The sequence below is a fragment of the Lutra lutra genome, chromosome 4 (assembly GCF_902655055.1).
Source record: "Lutra lutra chromosome 4, mLutLut1.2, whole genome shotgun sequence".
NCBI lineage: Eukaryota > Metazoa > Chordata > Mammalia > Carnivora > Mustelidae > Lutra > Lutra lutra.
In genome coordinates this window covers 134,339,279-134,362,104 of record NC_062281.1, presented here as the reverse complement: position 1 = coordinate 134,362,104, position 22,826 = coordinate 134,339,279, and the positions used below count along the sequence as shown (strand labels likewise).

The following is a 22,826-nucleotide window of genomic DNA, read 5'->3' as shown; positions in this document are numbered from 1 at the left end:
TGATGGTTACCAGAGGGGAGGCAGGTAGGGGTATGGGTGAAAAAAGTAGAGAGGATTAAAGTACACTTATCATGATGAGCACTGAGTTATATACAAAATTGTTAAATCACTATATTATACACCTGAAACTAATATAACACTGTATGTCCACTATACTGGAATTAAAATTTTTTAAAAGTAACTAAGACATAAGTGCTTGATGTTATTATTTCTAGTAAGCAAGATATAATAAGATTTTTTTAAAAAACAGCACCATGATAACTAAAAGAGATCATTTCCCACTTTTGTATTATGCTTTCATACATTGTGATCAATCTGAAAGGGAGAAAGAGGGAGGGAGGGAGGGAGGGAGAGAGAGAGAACACATGCTATTTTAAGCATATGCTGTTTTTCAAATATCCATCGTTTACTGAAAAAGAAATCCTAACTCTGTCCTATTTAAGACAACACTGGTTTATGTTCAAGTTTGTCTGACGGGGAGAAGGGCCAAGGGCTTTTAAATTACAATTCAGCAATATATCCCCAAGCTGAGCTGTCCTGACATAGGGTCACAGAGGTTGAAACACAATAATATCCAACCCATTAATAGAAAGCTATCATAAATTCAAAATGTGATATATGTACAGCAATAAACTCTGCTCAGCCTTACACTAGGAAACAAAAGAGGACAACAAAAACAGAGTAGTGGGTAGTACCCACATTTCAGACAACATGGTAGGCACACTCTGAAATGTTGCACTGAAGTTGGAGGAGGCAACCACATAATCATTCTTTTAACAACTATTCACAAATGGAGTAGTTTAAAAAGCCAGCAAAACAATACCAAAAAAAAAAAAAAAAAGTCTAAGAGCGGAGAAATGGTGTAAGCTCTAGAACTATATAATAATTGGGGTAGAATGCAGACCATGCTGATGTAGGCATCAAGGATCCCCTGTCATTTCTAATTCTGTAAAACTGAGGAAAATCACAACTTCTCCCTGTTTCATTTCTTCTTCCAGAATGTGGGTCTGCCTGACTTGCCTCTCGAGGCCATGTTACAGTGGTCAAAAAGCTATTATTCATGAAAATGTTTGTTGTTGTTTTTTAAGATTTTATTCATTCATTTGACAGAGACAGAGCAAGAAAGGGAACACAAGCAGAGGGAGTGGGAGAGGGAGAAGTAAGCTCCCCACTGAGCAGGGAGCCCGATGTAGGGCTCAATCCCAGGACCCTGGGACCATGACCCACGCCAAAGGCAGACGCTTAATGACTGAGCCACCCAGGCACCCCTCGTGAAAATGTTTTAAAAACCACAGACTACTGTAAAGCCTAAAGTATCACACTTTGAAGTTAAAAATACATTAAGAATAGATGAGAACTTCCTGTATCTCACATCCAGTCTCTTTTTTCTATCCTGGTCTAGTATCTTCTGGAGGAAATGTGATTCTGTCATAGCATCTCTCTGCTTTTCCTTTCAAAAACCTTCATAGTCAGCAGTGTCCACTATTTAAGAGAAACCTAAATAAAACTAGCTTTAGTTCAGCCATGCTTCCTGAAATAATCATAGTTAAGGTTCTAAGTTGAGTTTAGCTGCTGAACTCCAGCCAAACCTCCTTCTCCTGTGTTAGGAGAGAAGAGTCAGCCAGATTCCTTCTGTCGGCCCATCATCACTTGGACTTAACTGGCAGTAGCGGTGGAGTGACTTTGGGAAGTATCAGTGGATGATATTCTCCCCAGTCTGTCCTCTCCCCTCTCACTAGCCCTATGTTTACGTGTTAGAACCTGTCCCCAAACAAGCTGGAATGAAGCCACATATGCAGTGTTCTACTTCCAGAGCTTGAAGACGGCTTTCTTATTCTGAACAAACAGCTTTTGAAACAGAAGATTAAAAGAGGGGTCAACACCACTTTCAGTGACTTAAATTGTGTTTCCTTCATTTGTCAATGCCCTGGAGTCTGACTCCTGTTCTTTCTTCAACGTGTGAGCCCTCAACATTGAGGAAAATCAGAGAGAGCAGCTTTTGAAAGTAGTTAGATGTAAAGGTGAACAGCCCCCCTTCATTTGCTCCTCCTTTAAGCCCTGTGCAGACCCATTAGCAGATGGTTATGATAACCCAATATAAGTATAGGGGGAAACCAGCACATATTGAACACCCACTGTGTACTAGGACCTGAACTGCAAGTTTCAATACATTGATTTCACACAGCCAATCCCATTTACAGATGATAAAAATAAATAAAAACTATCTTGGTAACAATCAAACAGACCCCAAATGATTACCAAAAACTCACCAGAGACAAAACACTTATTTTCTCATTGTTGGCCTGTGTAGCAATAGTGGGTACCTGATGACAGTACTTACATGAGGCAGCAGGACCCGAGGATAAGACTGACAACAGACAGACCTAAGCTCAAATTCCTATTCAATCATTTTTATCAGGTAACCTTGAATAAGGAAGTTTTACAATTTATTATTACCAGTAGGCTAAATAGGCAATTCTTTACTGAAAACTAACAGCTTAGGACAAATAAGCTAGATAAGGGGGGATAGAAACATTTATTATTTCTTTTTCTTTTCTTTCTTTTTTTTTAAATTTTTTTTAAATTTATTTTCAGCACAACAGTATTCATTGTTTTTGCACCACACCCAGTGCTCCATGCAATACGGGCCCTCTCCAATATCCATCACCTGGTTCCCCCAACCTCCCACCTCCCGCCCCTTCAAACCCCTCAAATTGTTTTTCAGAGTCCATTGTCTCTCATGGTTCACCTCCCCTTCCAATTTCCCTCAACTCCCTTCTCCTCTCTAACTCCCCTTGTCCTCCATGCTATTTGTTATGCTCCACAAATAAGTGAAACCATATGATAATTGACTCTCTCTGCTTGACTTATTTCACTCAGCATAATCTCTTCCAGTCCCATCCATGTTGATACAAAAGTTGGCTATTCATCCTTTCTGATGGAGGCATAATACTCCATAGTGTAGATGGACCACATCTTCCTTATCCATTCGTCCGGTGAAGGGCACCTTGGTTCTTTCCACAGTTTGGCGACCGTGGCCATTGCTGCTATAAACATTGGGGTACAGATGGCCCTTCTTTTCACTACATCTGTATCTTTGGGGTAAATACCCAAAGTAGTGCAATTGCAGGGTCATAGGGTAGCTCTATTTTTAATTTCTTGAGGAATCTCCACACTGTTCTCCAAAGTGGCTGCACCAACTTGCATTCCCACCAACAGGGTAAGAGGGTTCCCCTTTCTCCACATCCCCTCCAACACATGTTGTTTCCTGTCTTGCTAATTTTGGCCATTCTAACTGGTATAAGGTGGTATCTCAATGTGGTTTTAATTTGAATCTCCCTGATGGCTAGTGATGATGAACATTTTTTCATGTGTCTGATAGCCATTTGTATGTCTTCATGGGAGAAGTGTCTGTTCATATCTTCTGCCCATTTTTTTATATGATTGTCTGTTTTGTGTGTGTTTTCAGGAATTCTTTATAGATCCTGGATATCAACCTTTTGTCTGTACTGTCATTTGCAAATACCTTCTCCCATTCCGTGGGTTGCCTCTTTGTTTTGTTGACTGTTTCCTTTGCTGTGCAGAAGCTTTTGATTTTGATGAAGTCCCAAAAGTTCATTTTTGCTTTTGTTTCCTTTGCCTTTGGAGACATATCTTGAAAGAAGTTGCTGTGGCAACTTCGATGTGGCATCGAAGAAGTTACTGCCTATGTTCTCCTCTAGGATTCTGATGGATTCCTGTCTCATGTTTAAGTCTTTTATCCATTTTGAGTTTATCTTTGTGTACAGTGTAAGAGAATGGTCAAGTTTCATTCTTCTCCATATAGCTGTCTAGTTTTCCCAGCACCTTTTATTGAAGAGACTGTCTTTTTTCCACTGTATATTTTTTTCCTGTTTTGTCAAAGATTATTTGACCATAGAGTTGAGGGTCCATATCTGGGCTCTCTACTCTGTCCCACTGGTCTATGTGTCTGTTTTTATGCCAGTATCATGCTGTCTTGGTGATCACAGCTTTGTAATAAAGCTTGAAATCAGGTAACGTGATGCCCCCAGGTTTATTGTTAAAATGTCTATACTGCCTAGAGCAATCTATACTTTTAATGCCATTCCGATCAAAATTCCACCGGTATTTTTCAAAGAGCTGGAGCAAATAATCCAAAAATTTGTATGGAATCAGAAGAGACCCTGAATCGCTGAAGGAATGTTGAAAAACAAAAACATTTATTATTTTTAAGCCAGTGGTTCTCAATGGAGAGTTATTTTGCCTCCCAGGGGACATCTGGCAATACCTAGAGATTGTGTTGATTGTCACAACTGGGGTGGGGGCGCCATTGGCAGGTAGTAGGTAAAGGCCAAAGGTGCTACTACAATGCACAGACTGCCCTCTACAAAAAGAACTTTCTGGGCTAAAATGTTAATAGTGCCAATATTGATAAACCCTTCCAAAGGGAAGGCAAAGCAGAGAAATTTGTTGAGTCCAGTTTAACAGTACAGTGTTTTACTTATTTAACAGAAATACAAACAAGGCAATACTTAGAACCTCAAAAATATTCATACACATTGATCCAGTCACTTCACTTTTAGAAATTTATCCTGATGAAATAATAAGAAAAACACCTAAAGATTTATGCAAGAGTAAATAGATTAGAAAATTAAAAACAGCAAATGGCCAATTGCAGATACAGTGATGATAGGGTGACTATATAATTTGTCTTCCAAATTGAGATGACTCCGGGAGTAAAAGGGGGTGCTTTAATAATTTTGCAAAGACAACAGTCATAAATAAGAACTGCCCTGGACAAAGCAGGATATGTGGCCCCCTGGTGTAAGGGAATAGGGAAATAAAGTATGCCACATCCTAATTATGAAATGGCAGACAGCCAGCAAAAAAAAAAAACTTTAAAGAATATTTAATAGCATACATAGTAAAGATAATGATATAATACTAACTATAAAAGGCTGGATATAAAACTTATGTATCAAATTTTGTAATATATATACTTATAGGCTTTGAAAGAAGAATGGAAAGAAACACACCGAATTGTTAACACTGGTTTACTATCTGTTGAGATTACAGCTGGGTTTGTTTTTCTCTATATTCAAAATTGCGATAATCATTTTTAAAATTATGACGGTGTCCTGCTTCTTTAGAAAGAAATACAAGAGCCAGTTGATGAGAGACAGTTATTCTTCACAGAAGAATGCCAGCTAAAAAATGTAGAAGAAATTATATATAAATTAGAAAAATCGCAACTTTTGCAATTCCTAATGATAGAGTTGTTTTAGGCAAGGAGTTTTGTTGGACACTAAAACCTTTAGGGGAGTGCAGCACATACACTAAAATTGGAACGATACAGAAATTAGCACGACCTCTGCAGAAGAATGACACAAAAATTTATGAAGCGTTCCATATATTTTTAAAAAAATAATAAAATCTTTAGGTGAAAGATTGCTGGCTATTCACAAAGTTTCAGGGTATTATCCCACAGAGTTCTTGCTAACTGTAAAGAGAAAAAAATATGCCTTTACAATGAAGAGATCTGGTGATTTCATATTAACCAAATTATCAAACAACATAATTTTAGTGAAAAAACTGGCATTACATGCCTTTTTGCAGTAACATAATATGAAATAAGGACATAATCTGCATAATATTTTGCTAAAAAGTGTTTAGCTTGGGGCGTCTGGGTGGCTCAGTGGGTTAAAGCCTCTGCCTTCGGCTCAGGTCATGATCCCAGTGTCCTGGGATCGAGCCCCACATTGGGCTCTCTGCTCAGCCAGGAGCCTGCTTCCTCCTCTCTCTCTCTGCCTGCCTCTCTGCCTACTTGTGATCTCGGTCTGTCAAATAAACAAATAAAATATTTTTTTTAATGTTTAGCTTGAATCTAATCAACCTATTAGATCTACTTTTTGATTTTGAAGGAAATCCAGAGAATAGATGAACTAGGAAAACACCACCAAATGAGAGAAATCATGTAAATGCAGAATGTGGGAAATTCCAAAAGACAACTCTCCTGCAATGTCCTCAAAAAGTTAAAGTTATAAAGAAAGAAATTGAGACTTCTAGATTAAAAGACACTGGAGAGACGTAGAAATCAATTACAATCTCTGAATCCTCTTTGAATACTGGCTTTTAAAAAAGAGATCTAAAAAGCATTTGTTGGGGCACCTGGATGGCTCAGTTGGTTAAGCATCTGCCTTCAGTTCAGGTCATGATCCCAGGGTCCTGGGATAGAGCCGCACATTGGGCTCTCTGCTCAGCGGGGAGTCTGCTTCTCCCCTCTCTCATCCTTCCCCTCCCCACCACTCATGCTGTCTCCTGCCCTCTCTCAAATAAATAAAATTTTAAAAAATAATAAAAAATAAAAATCATTTGTGGACAATTGAAAAAATTTGAAAATAACCTATTTTCATTATATATATATATTTAATTCTCTTAAGTCTGTTGATAATATTATGGTTATATAAAACATTTATGGTGAATATCACAATGTCTGCAGCTTATTTTTAAGGCATTCAGAAAAAATATATACTTATAAATAGTTATTTAAAGCAAATATGGCAAAATATAAACAATTACTAAATCAAGGTAATGAGTATGTAAGTGCTCATATTGTGTTATTCTTTGAAGTTTTCTGATATTTGGAAAATGCTTAAATATAAAATTAAGGGAAAATTTGGAAGTTACATTTGAAGTCATATAATTACATTTAAAGTAATATAATTAGTAATTCCAGAGTTGACGGCTGTCTTTCCAGGACCAGATATATAACAGTTGCGTGGAACTGGAGAACCCGCGACAGCCTGCAGAGGATTCAGAATCCTCCGCATTGCCTAAGACCAGCTCTTTTTTTTTTTTTTTAAGATTTTATTTATTTATTTGACAGAGAGAGATCACAAATAGACAGAGAGGCAAGCAGAGAGAGAGAGAGGGAAGCAGGCTCCCTGCTGAGCAGAGAGCCCGATGCGGGATTCGATCCCAGGACCCTGAGATCATGACCTGAGCCGAAGGCAGTGGCTTAACCCACTGAGCCACCCAGGCGCCCCAAGACCAGCTCTTCATGTTCCATTTCCATTGATTCTCTCAGTTCCTATGATTTATTTCAGTTGCCTTCCTGTCCCTCAGGTGACACCCTCAGGTGCTACCACCTTCTCTGACTACTCCATCTTTTGTGGTCCTTGTTCCCCAAGCATAATGAGAATAGAGCATAAATTAATCAGGCACACCCATGCTTTGAATCCTGCCGCTAACATACAATTTTAAAAGAACAATTGCTCTCTCTTTGGAAAATTTCTATCTCTGAGAATGCTGTGGACTGAATGCTCCTGGTCCTCTCCAAATTTATATGCTGAAACCCTAATCCCCAAAGTGATGGTATTTGGAGATGAAGCCCTCAGGAGGTAATTAGGTCATGAGGGTGAAGCCGTCATGAAGGGATTAGTCTATGTGTCTGTCTGCCTGACTGCCTTTCTGTCTGCCTCCCTCACACACACACACACACATACACACACACAACTATAAGGCAGCTGTCTACAAGACTTCTTGTAGAAGCCAAGAAACAAACGAAATAGGCTTCTGGTAAATTTTGAAGTTTTTAGCCTCCCGAACTGTGAGGAATAAGTCTTTTTTTTTTTTTTTGACAGACAGAGATCACAAGTAGGCAGAGAGGTAGGCAGAGAGAGAGAGGAGGAAGCAGGCTCCCTGCTCAGTCGAGTGCCCGATGCGGGGCTCGATCCCAGGACTCTGGGATCATGACCTGAGCCGAAGGCAGAGGCTTTAACCCACTGAGCCACCCAGGCGCCCCCGGAATAAATCTTGTTTAAGCCACCCAGTCCATGATAGTTTTGTTATAGCAGCCCAAAGGGTTTAAGACAAAGGATTTCCAGAGTGAGCATTCCCATTCCTCCAGCTGTCCACTTCACATAATGAGCACATTCTCCTTTCCCACTTCCCCACAAAGGGTTTAATAGGTTGGAAGTTCTTTTGCTATGATTTCTGTACATCCTCTTGATGTTTTCCTTCATTTTACCTGGTAAGGGACAGGTGTGTCATACTCTAACACACAGAAAGCCAAGGAAGCCTTAAAAGTGGCCTACCTTGGGTGACTTGGGAAAAAAATACACAAAAGCAACATACTCTTTTATAAAGTATTTCTAAAGGCCTTGGACATCACTAATCCTAAAAGCAAGCATATCTGGTCCTATATGAGGATTCAAATTTCTCAATTTCTTTGCCACTTACTGGTTGATAACATTTCCAAAGAACAATTTTATTTCTTTCATTTTACATTGATTTCTCTGTTTAGCAAGACTAAGCTTTTTGAAAGTTCTGAGACAAAGAACTCTTTTATCTTACTTTTTTTAAATCAATGTCCATAAGACCCTCTCAATGATTCACCCTTACTATCCATTAGACACCTTTCAAGGCTGTGTCCTGACCTGTTGTGTCCTATGTAATATTGTTGTGATATTTTAGCACTTTTAGTTAGTCTTATATGAAATGTTTTTGTCATTTACCACCTTTGGTCTTTCTGTCATTTTTAAACTCTGAACTTCACTCTGTAATTTCTCAGCTTCTGTTTTGTACTTGACGTTTATTATGTGCTTTTTGTGCCCTTAATTACTTTTTGCACTTCGGGGTTGATACATGTTGGTCTTTTCTAATTCTACTGTATTGATTGCTGTACAGCAAGTCTCTTCCCCTCCAAAAACATTGTTTGTCTTTAAACTGTGTTCTTTCTTTCCAGTGCTGGAAACTGAATTTTTTTCTACTTGTCCTTTTCAGGAAATCTCAGGCTATCCCTAGTTGTGGTAACTGAAATCTATTCACTAGAATCATAATTTCTTTTCTCTCATCATTAACTCTATATTCAAGTTTGAAAAAGAAATTAGGAAGGAAGGAAGGGAAGGAGGAAGGATGGGAGGAAGGGAAAAGAAATCACAATGACAAAAGGTAGAAAATACATGTGAAGAGCAGAAAAGACATTTACAGGAAAATATTCAGGAAGCAACAGACATAATAATTAACAAAGGTACAAGAAAGAAGAAATAAGAATGGTTTCTTAAATAAGTATAAAATGGGAAATAAAGTTAAAAATAATAAACACTTTATTCTTTTAAAGTAAGAATAAATAACTTTAGTGTCCAGTGTGTCAGAAAGCACCAGCCATTAAGAATGCTATCATTTGTGGGGCACCTGGGTGGTTCAGTGGGTTAAAGCCTCTGCCTTCGGCTCAGGTCATGATCCCAGGGTCCTGGGATCGAGCCCCACCATCAGGCTCTCTGCTCAGCAGGGAGCCTGCTTCCTACTCTCTCTCTCTGCCTGCCTCTCTGCCTACTTGTGATCTCTGTCTGTCAAATGAATAAATAAAATCTTTAAAAAAAGAAAAAGAAGAATGCTATCATTTGTGAAATACAGGCTACCATCTTCTCACATTTAAACATCTCCAACAGTCTCCACATTGGTCTGATTCTCGCCAGTATTCTCTCCCTCCCTCTAGTCTATTCTCTAGAATGCCCCCAGAGTCATTGTCCTAAAATGCACATCAATCATTTCTCTGTTGGAAAACCTTTCAATGGCTCTCTATTCCTTCTATAATAAAGTCCAAATGTTTATGAAACCCTATATGCCAAGATTCTGTTTACTTTTCTAACCTCATTTCTACCATTTCTCCTTCTTCCCAAGATTTGTATGCTCTAGACAAAACATTCTTTAAGATCGTCCTCTGAGCTTTTGTGTATGCTTTTTTCCCCTGCCCAGAATGCTTCTTCTGCCCAACTCCTTTTAGTCCATCCAATGCTTAGTCATCCTTCATATAGATGCCTCTGCCTCTCTGGCTCCGTCACTAAAAGCCAAGTATCCCCTTCTGTATACTATCATGGTTCCCTGATATTTCTCCTCTCGTGGCGTGTTATATCATCTTGTTGACTTATCTGCGTCACATGCTAGTCAGCATGCAATGGGATAGCAATGGTAACATGTATCTTCTTCTTGCACTGGCATTCTAGCACTTAGCACAGAACATGACCCCTAATAATACTTGATAAATACTTTATTGGATTGATGTTGTACAAATATTTAAGTAATAGGATTATCTAGTGACCCAAAGCTTAACTTGAATCCTTATTTCCCATGCTTGCTGAAAATCTTTCTAGAATAATTATTGGCAACCCTCAGCATGTATATTAAATAAGGATTATTAGTAAATTACCTTTGATATGTGGGACAATTGCTGCCTCTATTATCTCTTTCCTACCAACTCCAAGGGCTTGTAGTTGGGACAAGCCACCCATGCTGTCCAAAGTCCAGCAGCTGGTGTTCTCATAGCACCCATCTAGACCTCTCCACCTGTCCAGAGGTAGTCACTCAGCTGCTACAAAATCCCCTGTCCCACTCCACTGCAGACGCAGAATTGCCTAGTAAATGGCATCTCCCACCATTGTTATCCTGCCAATAGGACAGCTCAAGCATCTTAGCATTCCTTCCAAAGGCTGGCACTACATAATGCTTCAGTCTACTTTTCTGTCTTAGTAAATCTAGTAAAATAAGAAAAACTTAATTTCTTTGGGATGACTTAATAGCTTATAAAATCTCAGATCACCATTCTAGTCGTAGTGTTATGGGAACTGTCAATTTTAGACATGGAGAAAAGTGGGCTGAAACTACACCAACATCTTCTAGAAGTTTCTGAAACCAAAGACTACTTTAATTCAATCTATTCTGCTTGATTTTTCAAAAATTTTCTTCCTTTCTGTTTAAAATTTCTTCTGAAAATGCAGGAAATTCTGTTAACTAAGGGTACAGTAAAGAGAAACTGAGTTGAATCAGGTTTAAAATGTTTACATATCCAGAGGCACCTGGGTGGCTCAGTCAGTTAAGCATCCCACTCTTGATTTCAGCTCAGGTCCTGATCTCAGGGTTATGAGATGCAGCCATGTGTCAACACCATGTGTTGGGCATGGAGCCTGCTTTAGATTCTCTCTCTCCCTCTCTCTCTGCCTCTCCCCTTTCCCTCTCTAAAAAACAACAACAAAAAGATTTATATATCCAAATTTACCCATTAAAGAGAAAAAATCCTAAGAAAAAGCATACTGGCTCATAAGTAGAAATAACAGTACTTCCTTGATTTTGCAGGAAATGACATTTTTTATGTCAGGAAAAGGGAATAAAAAGTAAAGCTTCTGGGGCACCTGGGTGGCTCAGTGGGTTCAGCCTCTGGCCTCGGCTCAGGTCATGATCTCAGGGTACTGGAATCGAGTCCTGCATCTGGGTTCTCTGGTCAGCAGTGAGCCTGCTTCCCCCTCCCCCTCTGCCTGCCTCTCTGCCTACTTGTGATCTCTCTCTCTCTCTGTCAAATAAATAAATAAAATCTTAAAAAAAAAAAAAGTAAATCTTTTGAAAGGACAGATCCAAATCAAAAATACTTTCTATTGCTTTATTAACGGAAAAGAAAAAAATTAAAAGTGATGTTGCTACTGCCTACAGTAAGGGTATCATTGAGAAAGTATTTTCATTCCTCTTACCATGAAGAGCAGGGAGTATACTGTTACCAAAAAAAGAAAGAAAAAGAAAAAGTGAAACTTCATGTCAAGGATACATAAAACAAAGCACTATCCAAAATATCGGTAGTTTATTGGTGAGTGTGATTTAAAATCAAATGCTTTCTGAGTTAAAAAATGTAGGATAATCAACATGTCAGTGTTAAAATGGGCCATAAATTTTCAAAAAAGGCATCAATGGAAATAAACTGTGAAAAACCAATTTTGGACTGTCCTAAGTTCAAAACAACCTTAGTTGTAAAATGTATCTGTTCATCTGCTGCTTTTCATTTTTGGCTATAAATTTGCTGACAGATGTTGTGGCTCATAATTGTCAATCAAATTTCTTTCTATCTTCTTTGTTCACCTAGTAATTACTCACCCCTGATTTCACTGCTACACACAAACTAAAATTCAGTATGTTACCAGTGACCCTAATATTTTCCAGGGTCTCCTCCTCATTTTCATTAAACACCATAACCAGCAACTAACTCTTAAAATTTTCCCCAGACCAGCACTAACAGAACCCACAAATCTATCCTATGACACCATCCAAATAGGCTTCAGCCAGTGAAAGTGAGTCAGAAGTGAAAGTACTTACCTTGGCCAGTGACAGAAAGGGTGGGCATCTATTAAATTTAGGAGTAAGACCATTTCCTGCCTAGGGGCTAGAATATCTTATGTCTGAGACCCTAAATATCACAAAGGCATTTTACAACTTTACCCAGATGTGCTACACAAAATAGTAATATGGAAAGGTGCCCCCCAAACTGGCTTCCATGATGTATGTAATACATTCATACATACATTCCATGATGTATGTAATACAGTTTTTCTCTTGGTGACTCAGAAAGTACATTAGCATATTAAAAGATAAAAGAAGTCTGCCCATAAAGAAACTTGTTTAGCATTGTTTAACCTAGGATTTGCTAAATCTTTTTGACCTATTAAGATCCCAGAGAACCAGTAATCTCAAGGAATAGGCTTAAGGAAAAGCTGACCTGACCAGCCATTCATATTTTCAGGGTTTTTTTGATCCCATGGGGCTCCCCTGTAAGTCCAGCACTGGTCATAGGATGTCCTAGAGCAGTGCTTCTTAAACTTGTATGTGCATGCATCTCAATTATATGCGCACATATGATCTTGTAAAAATGTACATTCTGACTCAGTAGGTCTGAGCTGGGGCTGGAGAGTCTGCACTGCTGAGAAGGCTTCAGGTGATGCTGATGCTGCTGGTCTCTATCACATGCTGAGTAGCGAGGCTCTACAGAACCACCGCGGTAGGAAGATCATCACATCTCCAGTCTCTTTATCTTTTCCTTCCTAATAATAAATCCTCCTAAAATAGTACTTTCAGGGTGCCTGGCTGGCTCAGTGTGAAGAGCATGGGACTGTTGACCTCGGGGCTGTAAGTTTGAGCCCCACATTGGGTGTTGACACCATTTAAAAGTAAAGTCCTTCTGGGGCACCTGGGTGGCCCAGTCAGTTAGGTGTCCAACTTGTGATTTCAGCTCAGGTCATGATCTCATGGGGTGCAGGATGGAGACTGCCATCAGGCTCCACACTCAGGAGGGAGTCTGCTTGAGATTCTCTCTCTACCTTGCCCTCTGCCCCTCCCCCCACTCACCTACTCTCTCTCCCTCTCTCTGGATATGAATAAATAAATCTTTAAAAAAACCAAAAACTTTATAAAAAAATAAATAAATAAATTATTATTTCCAATATATATTCCTCTGCTGGTCAAAAAATTTTAGTGGTCCCCCATTCCTTTCAACATTAGTAACTCAACAGTAGACATTTATTGAAATTGTACCGTGTGCTAAATAGATACAGAGCCCCTGACTTTATACTGTTGAGTCCCAAGTAGGTAAGAAACAATGTGCAGAATGCTAGGAACCAAAACAAGAAGGGAGGAGCTACTTTTTTGAGACCTCAATTTCCTTATCTATAAAATGAGGGTTTGGGGCACCTGGGTAGCTCAGTGGGTTAAAGCCTCTGCCTTCAGCTCAGGTCATGATCCCAGGGTCCTGGGATCGAGCCCCACATCGGGCTCTCTACTCGCGGGGAGCCTGCTTCCTCCTCTCTCTGCCTGCCTCTCTGCCTATTTGTGATCTCCGTCTGTCAAATAAATAAATAAAATCTTTAAAATGAGGGCTAAGCCAGACCAGTGGTATTTAACCCTCCATGTATCTTGCAGTCACAGACATCATCCTATTATAGAGTCTCAGCCCAGACCAATGAAAATTCAAGCTGTCAGTACACCTTCAACAGGGAATGGGCAGTTCTCAAAAACTCCCCAAGTGATTCTAAGGTGCAGCCAAGTTTGAGAACCACTGGACTAAATGATTCCCGAAGTGCTTCCCAAGTATCAACAACACCCGGAAACTTGTTAGAATGAGAAGTCTCAGGCCTCACCCCAGACCTACTGAGTCAGAAACTCCAGGGACAGGGTAAAGAAACCTCGGTTGTGGTTTTTTGGTTTGGGTTTTGTTTTTACGTATTTATTTATTTATTTATTTATTTTTAGAGAGAGAGACTGAGGCAATGAGAATAGGGGTAAGAGCACAGGGAGATACTCTTCAAGCAGACTCCCTTGCTGATCAGGAGCCCTATGCAGTGTTCAGTTCAATCTCACAACCCATGAGATCATGACCTGAACTGAAACCAAAAGTCAGTTGTGTAACCAACTAAACCACTCAGGCACCTCAGAAACCTGGGTTTTAACCAGCTCTCCAGGTGATTCTGATACACTTTGAAAACCACTGGATTAGATAATCAGTAGATTTCTCTCATTAATGGCAACGCATTATTAGGAGTTCAGCTTAATCACTAAATTTAAATTATAAGAAAAATGTATTTAAAGGAATATGAAAAAAGAAAATAATGGAGAGAAATAAACATCTATTTTAATATAAATAATGACCACTTCCTCATCACAGAAAACATGCTCATATTTTAGAATTATAATTTTCCAGGGGCGCCTGCGTGGCTCAGTAGATTAAAACCTCTGCCTTCGGCTTAGGTCATGATCCCAGGGTCCTGGGATTGAGCCCTGCATCGGGCTCTCTGCCCAGCGGGGAGCCTGCTTCCTCCTCTCTCTCTCTCTCTCTCTCTGCCTCTCTGCCTACTTGTGATCTCTATCTGTCCAAAAAAAAAAAAAAAAGGAAAATTATAATTTTCCAGATCCTCTCCCTAAAGCACAGTTTCCAAATATTGCCATCGCCTTTGCAACTTAGTTGGAATGAAACTGACATCAAATTTTTGCCTAGCCATTTGATAATTCTGTCTTGATTAACCCTTATTTTTAGGTATACTATAATTGAAGCTGATTTGGGGGGAGAAACCATCATCTAACACAGTTAGAAATTGCCTCTGGCACTGTTTGCTTTACCCAAGGAAACCAGGATGACAACTGGCAGTTCTGTTACTTTGCAGAGTTAATCCATTTTCACAACTATGTTACTTAGTAGTAAGGTACCAGCAGTTAGTCCCATACTCTATCCTTCTACCCTAAGAAAATGAGTCTGACTCATATTTAAGGGTAGGATGAGGAAAGGAGCAAATATGTGAATCTCTTCTCTTCGACACAGACCCTGCCACCACACCAGAGGAGGAGGACTGTATGCTGAAACTCACAGAGGAAGTTCAAGGCCTGTACTGCCCCTGCTCCACAAAAAAGGGCAGTCAGTCAGAGGATTCTCCTAGGGTATAGATATACAGGAACAATCCCAATGGGCCTCAGAGAAATCTAGCCACAAACTGATGCTTGCTAAGAGCCTCCTGGTAAAACTGGAGTGATTTTCACCTCAACCCCCTTTGATGGGATGCCAGGGTGGCTCAGTCAGTTAAGCGTCTGACATTGGTTCAGGTCAGGATCCCAGCATACTGGGATCAAGTCCCATATCGGGCTCCTTGCTCAGCCCTGGTAGTCCGCGAATTTGGTCAAAACAAAATGAAACCAAGAGCTCTGGTCAGACCCCATCATGTTAGCCCAGGCATGGATCCTGAAAGCAAAAAGAATACTCAAGAGAAACCATGACTTCTAGAAGAACAGTAGTTCCCAAGACATGTTTGTGAAACACTGGAGCACTCTGATTTTTGGCTTAGGCATTCCAAAAATTCAGAAATCACTTCCCCTGCAGCACATTATTGAATATTTTTTTAATCAAGGGGACAAGTACCCTACCTAACTTAGAAGAAATTAGTTTCTAAGACACCATTCACAATATGGAAAATTCATTAAAACACTGTTATTTACATAATTAAAGCCCAAATTTCTTGAAAACTTACTGTATGCTAGTTCATCCAACACAGTAAACAGAGAATAAATTTGAGTTGGAAACACTTGCCTTGTTATTAGTTTTGTCATTCCTAGTGACCATGAGCAGTACTGTCATTAAGCCCTTGTTTTCTCTTTTATAAAATAATCATAATAAAATGTATTTCACAGCTTATTCTGAGATTACATGAAAAACACTGGAAACGGCATAAAAATGACTGGCCCATGAGAGAAACTGAGTAAATAATTTTCTTCCCCCATTTCCTTTTTTTCTTATAAAGAAGATATCCATGTTAAAATGTTTTTGGGTGCTGTATATGGTTTAAAAAATTAAGTAACAAGAGAGTAGGGGCACCTGGGTGACTTGATCAGTAAAGCACCCGACTCCTGATTTCAGCTGATCTCAGGGTGGTGGGTTTAAGCCCCACATCAGGCTCTGCATCAGCGAGAAGTCTGCTTGAGAGTCTCTCTCCCTCTACCTCTGCCCCTCCCCCTACTCATGTGCTCGCACGCACACACTCTCTCTCTCAAATAAATAAATCTTTTTTAAATTTTTTAAAAAATAAAAAATCAAGTAACATGCCAGCATTTAGATAAGTCTATGAATTATAGTTTATGTAACTAATCTGAAGCAGCTACTATTCATATATGTAATTATATACAAAATTTCAATGAATAACTCTGCAGTCCTCTAGCTGAACAATTCAAATTGGCAGCATCTGGATCCCTTTTCCCAGAAATATATTGCAACTGTATTTTTCTTCCAGTCAATCCCACTCTGTTAGAAGGGAAAGAGGGAGGATCTACCCTTGTTCCATTGAATAATGGCAATATTTTATGACCTCTTTTCCATGGAGTCCTCTTCTTTTGTGTTAGATTAACATGCACCTCTCAAAGTATTTCTGCTAATGTGTCTTCCAGAGCCTGCTTGTGGGCCTCTGATACTACAAATACAGCAAGGCAGTGTTAGGAGCAAATATGTACAGTCCTGCAAAAGAAATTAATAAAAAGAGGGGAAGCACGTTGTGTTGGATGCATCTAAGAGAATAAGCAGTAACGGTCTCAAGGCCAAGAACAACAGCAGGCCAATCCATCTGTCCATCATGAAACTGAGTTGTGCCTACTAGTTATCAATAGGAGGTGGCCATGCAGGCCTCACACTAAAATAGAAATTCTGTCATCAGGAAGATAAGGTGAGGAGGGAAGAAAAGGATTAACTGTTTCAGAATCAATTTCTGGGTGAGCATGATGAACACAAAGAATTACCGCCTGTTTCTTATTCGCAGACCATGAAATTCTTATTCATCCTGTTATTCTTTCATTAAGGATTTTCTGGGTGCTTTCTAGAAGCCAGACACAATGCTAGCCACGATGGATCCAAAGAATAATTTTCTGGGGTGCCGGGCTGGCTCAATTGGTAAGAGCTCTTGACTCTTGATTTTGGGATTGTGAATTTGAAATTTTTTTCATGGGGTGTAAAATTGTTTTCATTAAAAAAGGATTAAGTTCCTTCTTTTAGGAATTCTGCTTCATGAGAGAGACAGAGAAGTAAACAAAATAAAACGGAAAGATGACAGCCAATGTGTATGCAATGTGGGGTGGGAACCCAAAGAAAGTAGTCATTAACTATGCAAAAATATGCCAACTTCACAAATTTGTGAGTCTGCCTGGTACAGGAGCGGTGCTAATCTCTGTAATATTTCAGTGTTGTTATGTGTGCTATAGAAGTGAGGTCAACCAGAGAGACAGAACAGAAAATCTAAGAACAAACAGAGGGGTTTCAAACAACTTGTTTGCCTTAGGGTGGAAGAAAAATTGTTACTGCCTTTACCTTCACTATTGCAGTCCTTTTTTCTTAAGTATGTGTGTTTGCTAATTTTTATGTGATTTTTAATCTTATCAACTCTATCTAACCATGTCCACTTCTATTTTCTCTAAGTATGTTTGAGAGTGTGACCACTGGGCAACAAATAGATACAGATATGGATATACAGGTAGATCATTTGTCAACGTTAGAGATAAAACCAGAAATAGCATCTTGGCTTCAAGAAATATGAGTTACAGTATGATTCTTAAGTTTTACAATAGAACATTTTCATTAAGGGCAATTTCTAACAGAAGAGTGACTCTAAGGCATAGCATTTATTGACATTTAGCCAAATTAAGATGTTCATACAATAAATGCTCAGTGTGCTTTAAGGTCTACTATAAAAAGCTTCCTTTCAAATGCAGAATTGAATGAGGAGTGAATTGAGGCATTCCCATTTAAGCTAATGTGGACATTCTGAGTCAACTAGCAGCTTGAAAATTCAATTTAAATATTTGCTGGTTTTGTTGCTAACGTGCACTTGAAAATACAAAATTCACATCAGTTTCACATCAGGTGAAATTTGAAATTTATTATTCGTCTCTGAGGCCATTTTTGGTGCTAGATTATTTGCCCTTTGATTATCTCTGGCATTGGCATTCCTCTTTGTTGTCCCTGAAGCCATGCACCACCCAGAGCTACATGCATAAAAAAACTAGTGTTCCCCTCTCTAACCCTCCCCCAGTCACAGGAGCCAATGGCACATTCTGGAAATGAAGCACGAGCCATCAGCGACCAGGTACTAGCACCCGGCTCACCCAGAGTCAGGGTCCTCCTTGAAGAACCCCCTCCAAAGAATAACAGCCATCACTCTCCATGCCTCTGTCCTGATATCCTGTCCTGGTGGCCACCAAAACTGAAATGCCCTATCCCCTGACAGACTCAAAAGAACAAAATCACACTGTTACCGATAGAGATCAATCTGACAAACACAAAAGCCTTAAATTTTATCTCTAATCTCGACTTCTGTCACCTAATTGGCCTTTGGGAACTGCCAAAATTTCATTTGTACCTTACTTGAATATCGTGAAAACTACAGTGCCCATTTCGAGATACTTTTTTAACATCTATCAATTCTGTGTAAGTAATTCTTGGTCACTTGTTCTCAATGTGCTTCTCTTATGGTGATGCCTAGCACAGCTTCACTGGCCATTTTGTTTACGGGCTATTTTGTACTGATGGCGGTGGTGTTGGTGACGCTGCAGCTTCTCTCCTCTACTCTAACAAGTGGACAAGTGTTGTCCTCTAAATGGACACGTTTTTGCCAGGATCTATGCTATCCCCTATAGACTTTGGCTACAGATGTCTAATCATCATCGGTTATTTTCATTTATTACATTAAAACCTCCCCCAAAATGGGATTAAAAAATAAAAAGTAAGTGTCCTTACAGAGTGATTGGAGTAATGACTCAAGCCTAAGGAGTTTGACTTATAAATGCTATAGAGAAAGTTATTTATTAATTTACAGTCTAAGGCCTCAGATGGAGGCTGACAGAAGCATTGATTAGTAGAAGTGAAAAAAGTGGGTATTACGGTGAATGAAATGGTTTCTTTCTGGTGGTGGAAGTTGTGATGCCTCTTCCAGATCATCGGTAGCCAATATTCAGAGGAGAGAGGTAAATATTAAATGAGCAACAGGCAAAAGGGCTCGGTAACACTCAGCGTACTTGTGCCCCATGGCTCCAAAGGTCCAGGAGAATACTAATGCTATAGCTTTGAGAAATTATTTTTCTAGAGCACTGTTACACATGGTAGCAATGCTTAGCTCTTTGCTCATATAAACCAATCTAAACTACAGTGTTGTTAAAGTAAAATACAGCCCTAGTAATTCAATTTCAAACATATTCAACCTTTTGTAACACACTTCTGAACTATAGTTTGTGGACAATTATAAAAACCACCATTTCTTCAGCATATACCTACTACCTCTCAGGCCTTGGTCGATGTGATAATTACTGATGAGCAAACCGGCCTAAAAGACTAATGTCATCTGCCCTAGACATGAGTATGTTAGTAACACTGTACGTCTGCATAAAAGAAAATGTCCTGTGAGTTGGCTATTCCCCAGTTCTCACACTCGAGGAACAGTTGTCATCCCTACTCACAGGGCCAATCTCTGGACACACAATCCCCAGGAACACGTTCATAGGAGCAGGGATTCCTGTCGGTGGCCAGCCACGTACTACAGTGCAATTACAGCCTTCAGGAACCTACACACATTTAGACACATTCTTGGACCCCTTTTAAGCATCTTGTTAGATCTTTAGATCCTATTTTTAATAACCCTTTTAATCTTTTCAAAATGCTCAGCCAAAGACCAGAGCCACAGCTTAGCTTTAAGCTAGACATCCTAGATCTTCCATTTTAATTTGTACTCAGGCAACAATGCGCTCTTTCTTCATAGCTAGGAATAGATTTTCCTTCATGAAGGAATAAAATGTGCTCTTAAGGAAAACAGTGTTCATTTTCAATAAACATTTACTAAGTAACTAGCTTTTCGAAAGTAAAAGGCTAGGCCTGAAGAGGGTAAAAAAGATAGATGAGACCCAGTCTGTGACTGCCAGGAGCTTAAAACCTAATTACGGAGATAGAAATAGTAGGAATCGGGGTTAAAATTTGAAGTGGAGCCCCGTGGTCCCTCTCCAAGGAACAAGTGACAGCGTGTTGCTTCTCTAAGGAGCGAAGCTCTGGCGGTGTCACAATACGAGAAAGAGGGCTGAAAATAATCATCCTCTGAAATAAAGGTTAACGATTCCAGTTCTAGCAATAACTCTTCAGGTAGGGGGAACGACGCAGGAAAAAGGGAACCATACTCAAGAAGTGACTTGAGTATGCGTGGGGGTGGGCTTTTACAAACCACGTAGCCCCCGCTCCCCACACCTGCCCCAGCACCCCAGCTCTCAGGAGGCCCCAGGCACAGAAGAGAGGGTATCTTGCGTCTCAGAGGTCTTGAGCTAGGAAGAGACGGAGAACCATAATGTCTACCACACTGCAGGTTTTCAGGTGCGGCTCCTCATGACACCGCAATGTATATTCATTTCCCTACTGTCCTTATTTAATAGTGAACAAATAATATTTTATGCAGAAGTTTCGAGCAAGAGGGACTTAACCGGAGTAGGTAATTACCTTTGTCACTCATTAAGAGGCTGTCTCTTCGGGGGATGCCTGAGTCACTGCCAGGTTGAATTGTTTAGAAAGGAGTCTGTGATAAAAACAAGTATGAAGATGATTATCTAAAGCAAATGGTTTTAACTTACTAAAAACCTACATGTGGGGAAAACTCTCACAACCCTAATTTATACTCCCTAAGAACTGGGAGAATTAGCCTAATGCTCTTCTAACACATAAAATACTTCCGGCATCTACTCTCTTTGAAGGAAACTGTGTTCTCCTCTTTACTACTGGAATAAAATTCTCTCTGCCACAGCCTCCTAAATCTCGGTCCTTATTTTTATTATCTACTCTCACACCTCACACCACCTGTAACATGCATCCCTAGCCAGCTGATTTCTCTATCCTGTCTTCCACTTTTATGCACCTTTTTTTCAACACTCCCATCAGTGCTTTTCTGTTTAGCTGCCACGCTGATCAACAAAGGGGTTGTAGTAGGTGGCGTTTTTCTTTTGTGTTTAGTTCTTCTTTCCCTAACTTTAGGCTAAGTATTTTAAATGATTACGCAACACATAACTCTTTGTGAAAACTTATTACAAAAAAGTATTTTTTTAATGAAAGGGAAAAGCTAATTTTACCAGGTAGAAAATCACCACTAAAATTTGGTCATTTTTCCTGTCCATCCTTTTTCTATGTATGTCTCTTAACTTTTTATTTTGAAAAAAATTTAGACCTACAGAAAAGTTGCAAAAATAGTACAGACAGTTGTGTATACTCTTCACCCAGCTTCCCCTCTGCTAACATCGTCCATTACACTACAGTATAATTATCAAAATCTTCTATGAATATTCTGACAAGATCTATATACCATTTTAATCTAATATATGGTCGTCTTTCTCCAGTTGTCTCAATAATGTCCTTTATAGAATTTCTCTCTTGTCCAGATCCAAGACCACAGCCCACATGTAGTTGGCATATCTTGTTGGTCCCCTTCATCTGGAACAGGTCTTCAAACTTCTCTTTTCATGACAATTTTCCAGAAGTGCCAGAGTAGTTATTCTGAAGAATATGGCTTTGGGTCTGTCTAACCTGTTTCCACATGACTAGATTCAGGTTATGCCTTCTGGGCCAGAATACTACATAAACCATGTTTTAACGTTCTCAGTGCATCACAACAGGAATCAAATCTCAGTGTTTCTGTCATGGGTGATATTAACTTTGATCCCCCAGTAAGGCGGTGTCAGTGAGGTTTCTCCTCTATAAACTACCATTTCTCATTTTGCAATTAATAAGTATTCTCTGCAGAGGTATTCTGTTTATACATATTATATATGCCGTTCTTCCTCAGACTTTTATCATCCACTAATCATTCTTCTGAGTCAGTTGTTTCCAGTGGTTCCAAAATAGTGGTTTTTTTCTACTTCCATTATTTCTTCTACGTCTATTAGTTGATGTCACCATTCCTTTCTCTTAAAGTTCTTGATTCATATTTGTATTCCTATAAGTATGTCCCAATTCAAGACTTTTCAAGTTGTTTTTAAATCTTTTTTGTTAAATGTTATCACGCTTTAAAAAATTTTACATTCTCAACGTTACATTAAGAAGCCCAGAACTGACATTTCATATTGCTCCATTTAACCCTTTTCCTACCTCATAAAACTGAAATTTCTAAGTCTTGCTTCAAACTTCCAATTATAATCCAAGACTAACTCTGCCTCGTGACAGTGCTACTTAATTAGTCCTGGAAAACATCTAACTCCTATCCAAGAATCTTATTAATAGATCTCTGGTTTGTACAAACTAATTCTCATTTTTATCACACTTCATTCATCACATGGTGGAGAATAAGGAAGGCTTAGCCCAATCCTATAATTTAAGGACCAGGAACCTCCTATCCCCCTAGTTCAATTTTGTGTTCAGACAAAAATCAAAATGTAATCCTCAGAAAATGCATTGATTCAATAACCTCAGTGAAAAAAATACTTGGGATGTTAACAGTCTGAAATTCAATAATCTTTTAAAATGTGTTTAC

General features: G+C 39.2%; 1 protein-coding gene and 1 pseudogene across 4 annotated transcripts in view; one reads left to right on the top strand and one right to left on the bottom strand.

The window, feature by feature from the left end:
- SLC44A5 (solute carrier family 44 member 5) overlaps positions 1-22,826 on the bottom strand; it is a 405,375-nt gene that overhangs the window by 319,488 nt on the left and 63,061 nt on the right. For 3 of the 4 annotated variants that reach the window (XM_047728193.1, XM_047728192.1, XM_047728194.1), the window contains exon 2: positions 20,810-20,885. The exons of the other annotated variant lie outside the window; for it this stretch is intronic. In XM_047728193.1, coding sequence (XP_047584149.1) covers positions 20,810-20,822 — 13 coding nt within the window. In that variant the 5' untranslated portion in view covers positions 20,823-20,885. The remainder of the gene's footprint in view (positions 1-20,809; positions 20,886-22,826) is intronic. 4 annotated transcript variants of the gene reach the window in all.
- LOC125099497 (uncharacterized) lies at positions 5,323-5,416 on the top strand (annotated as a pseudogene).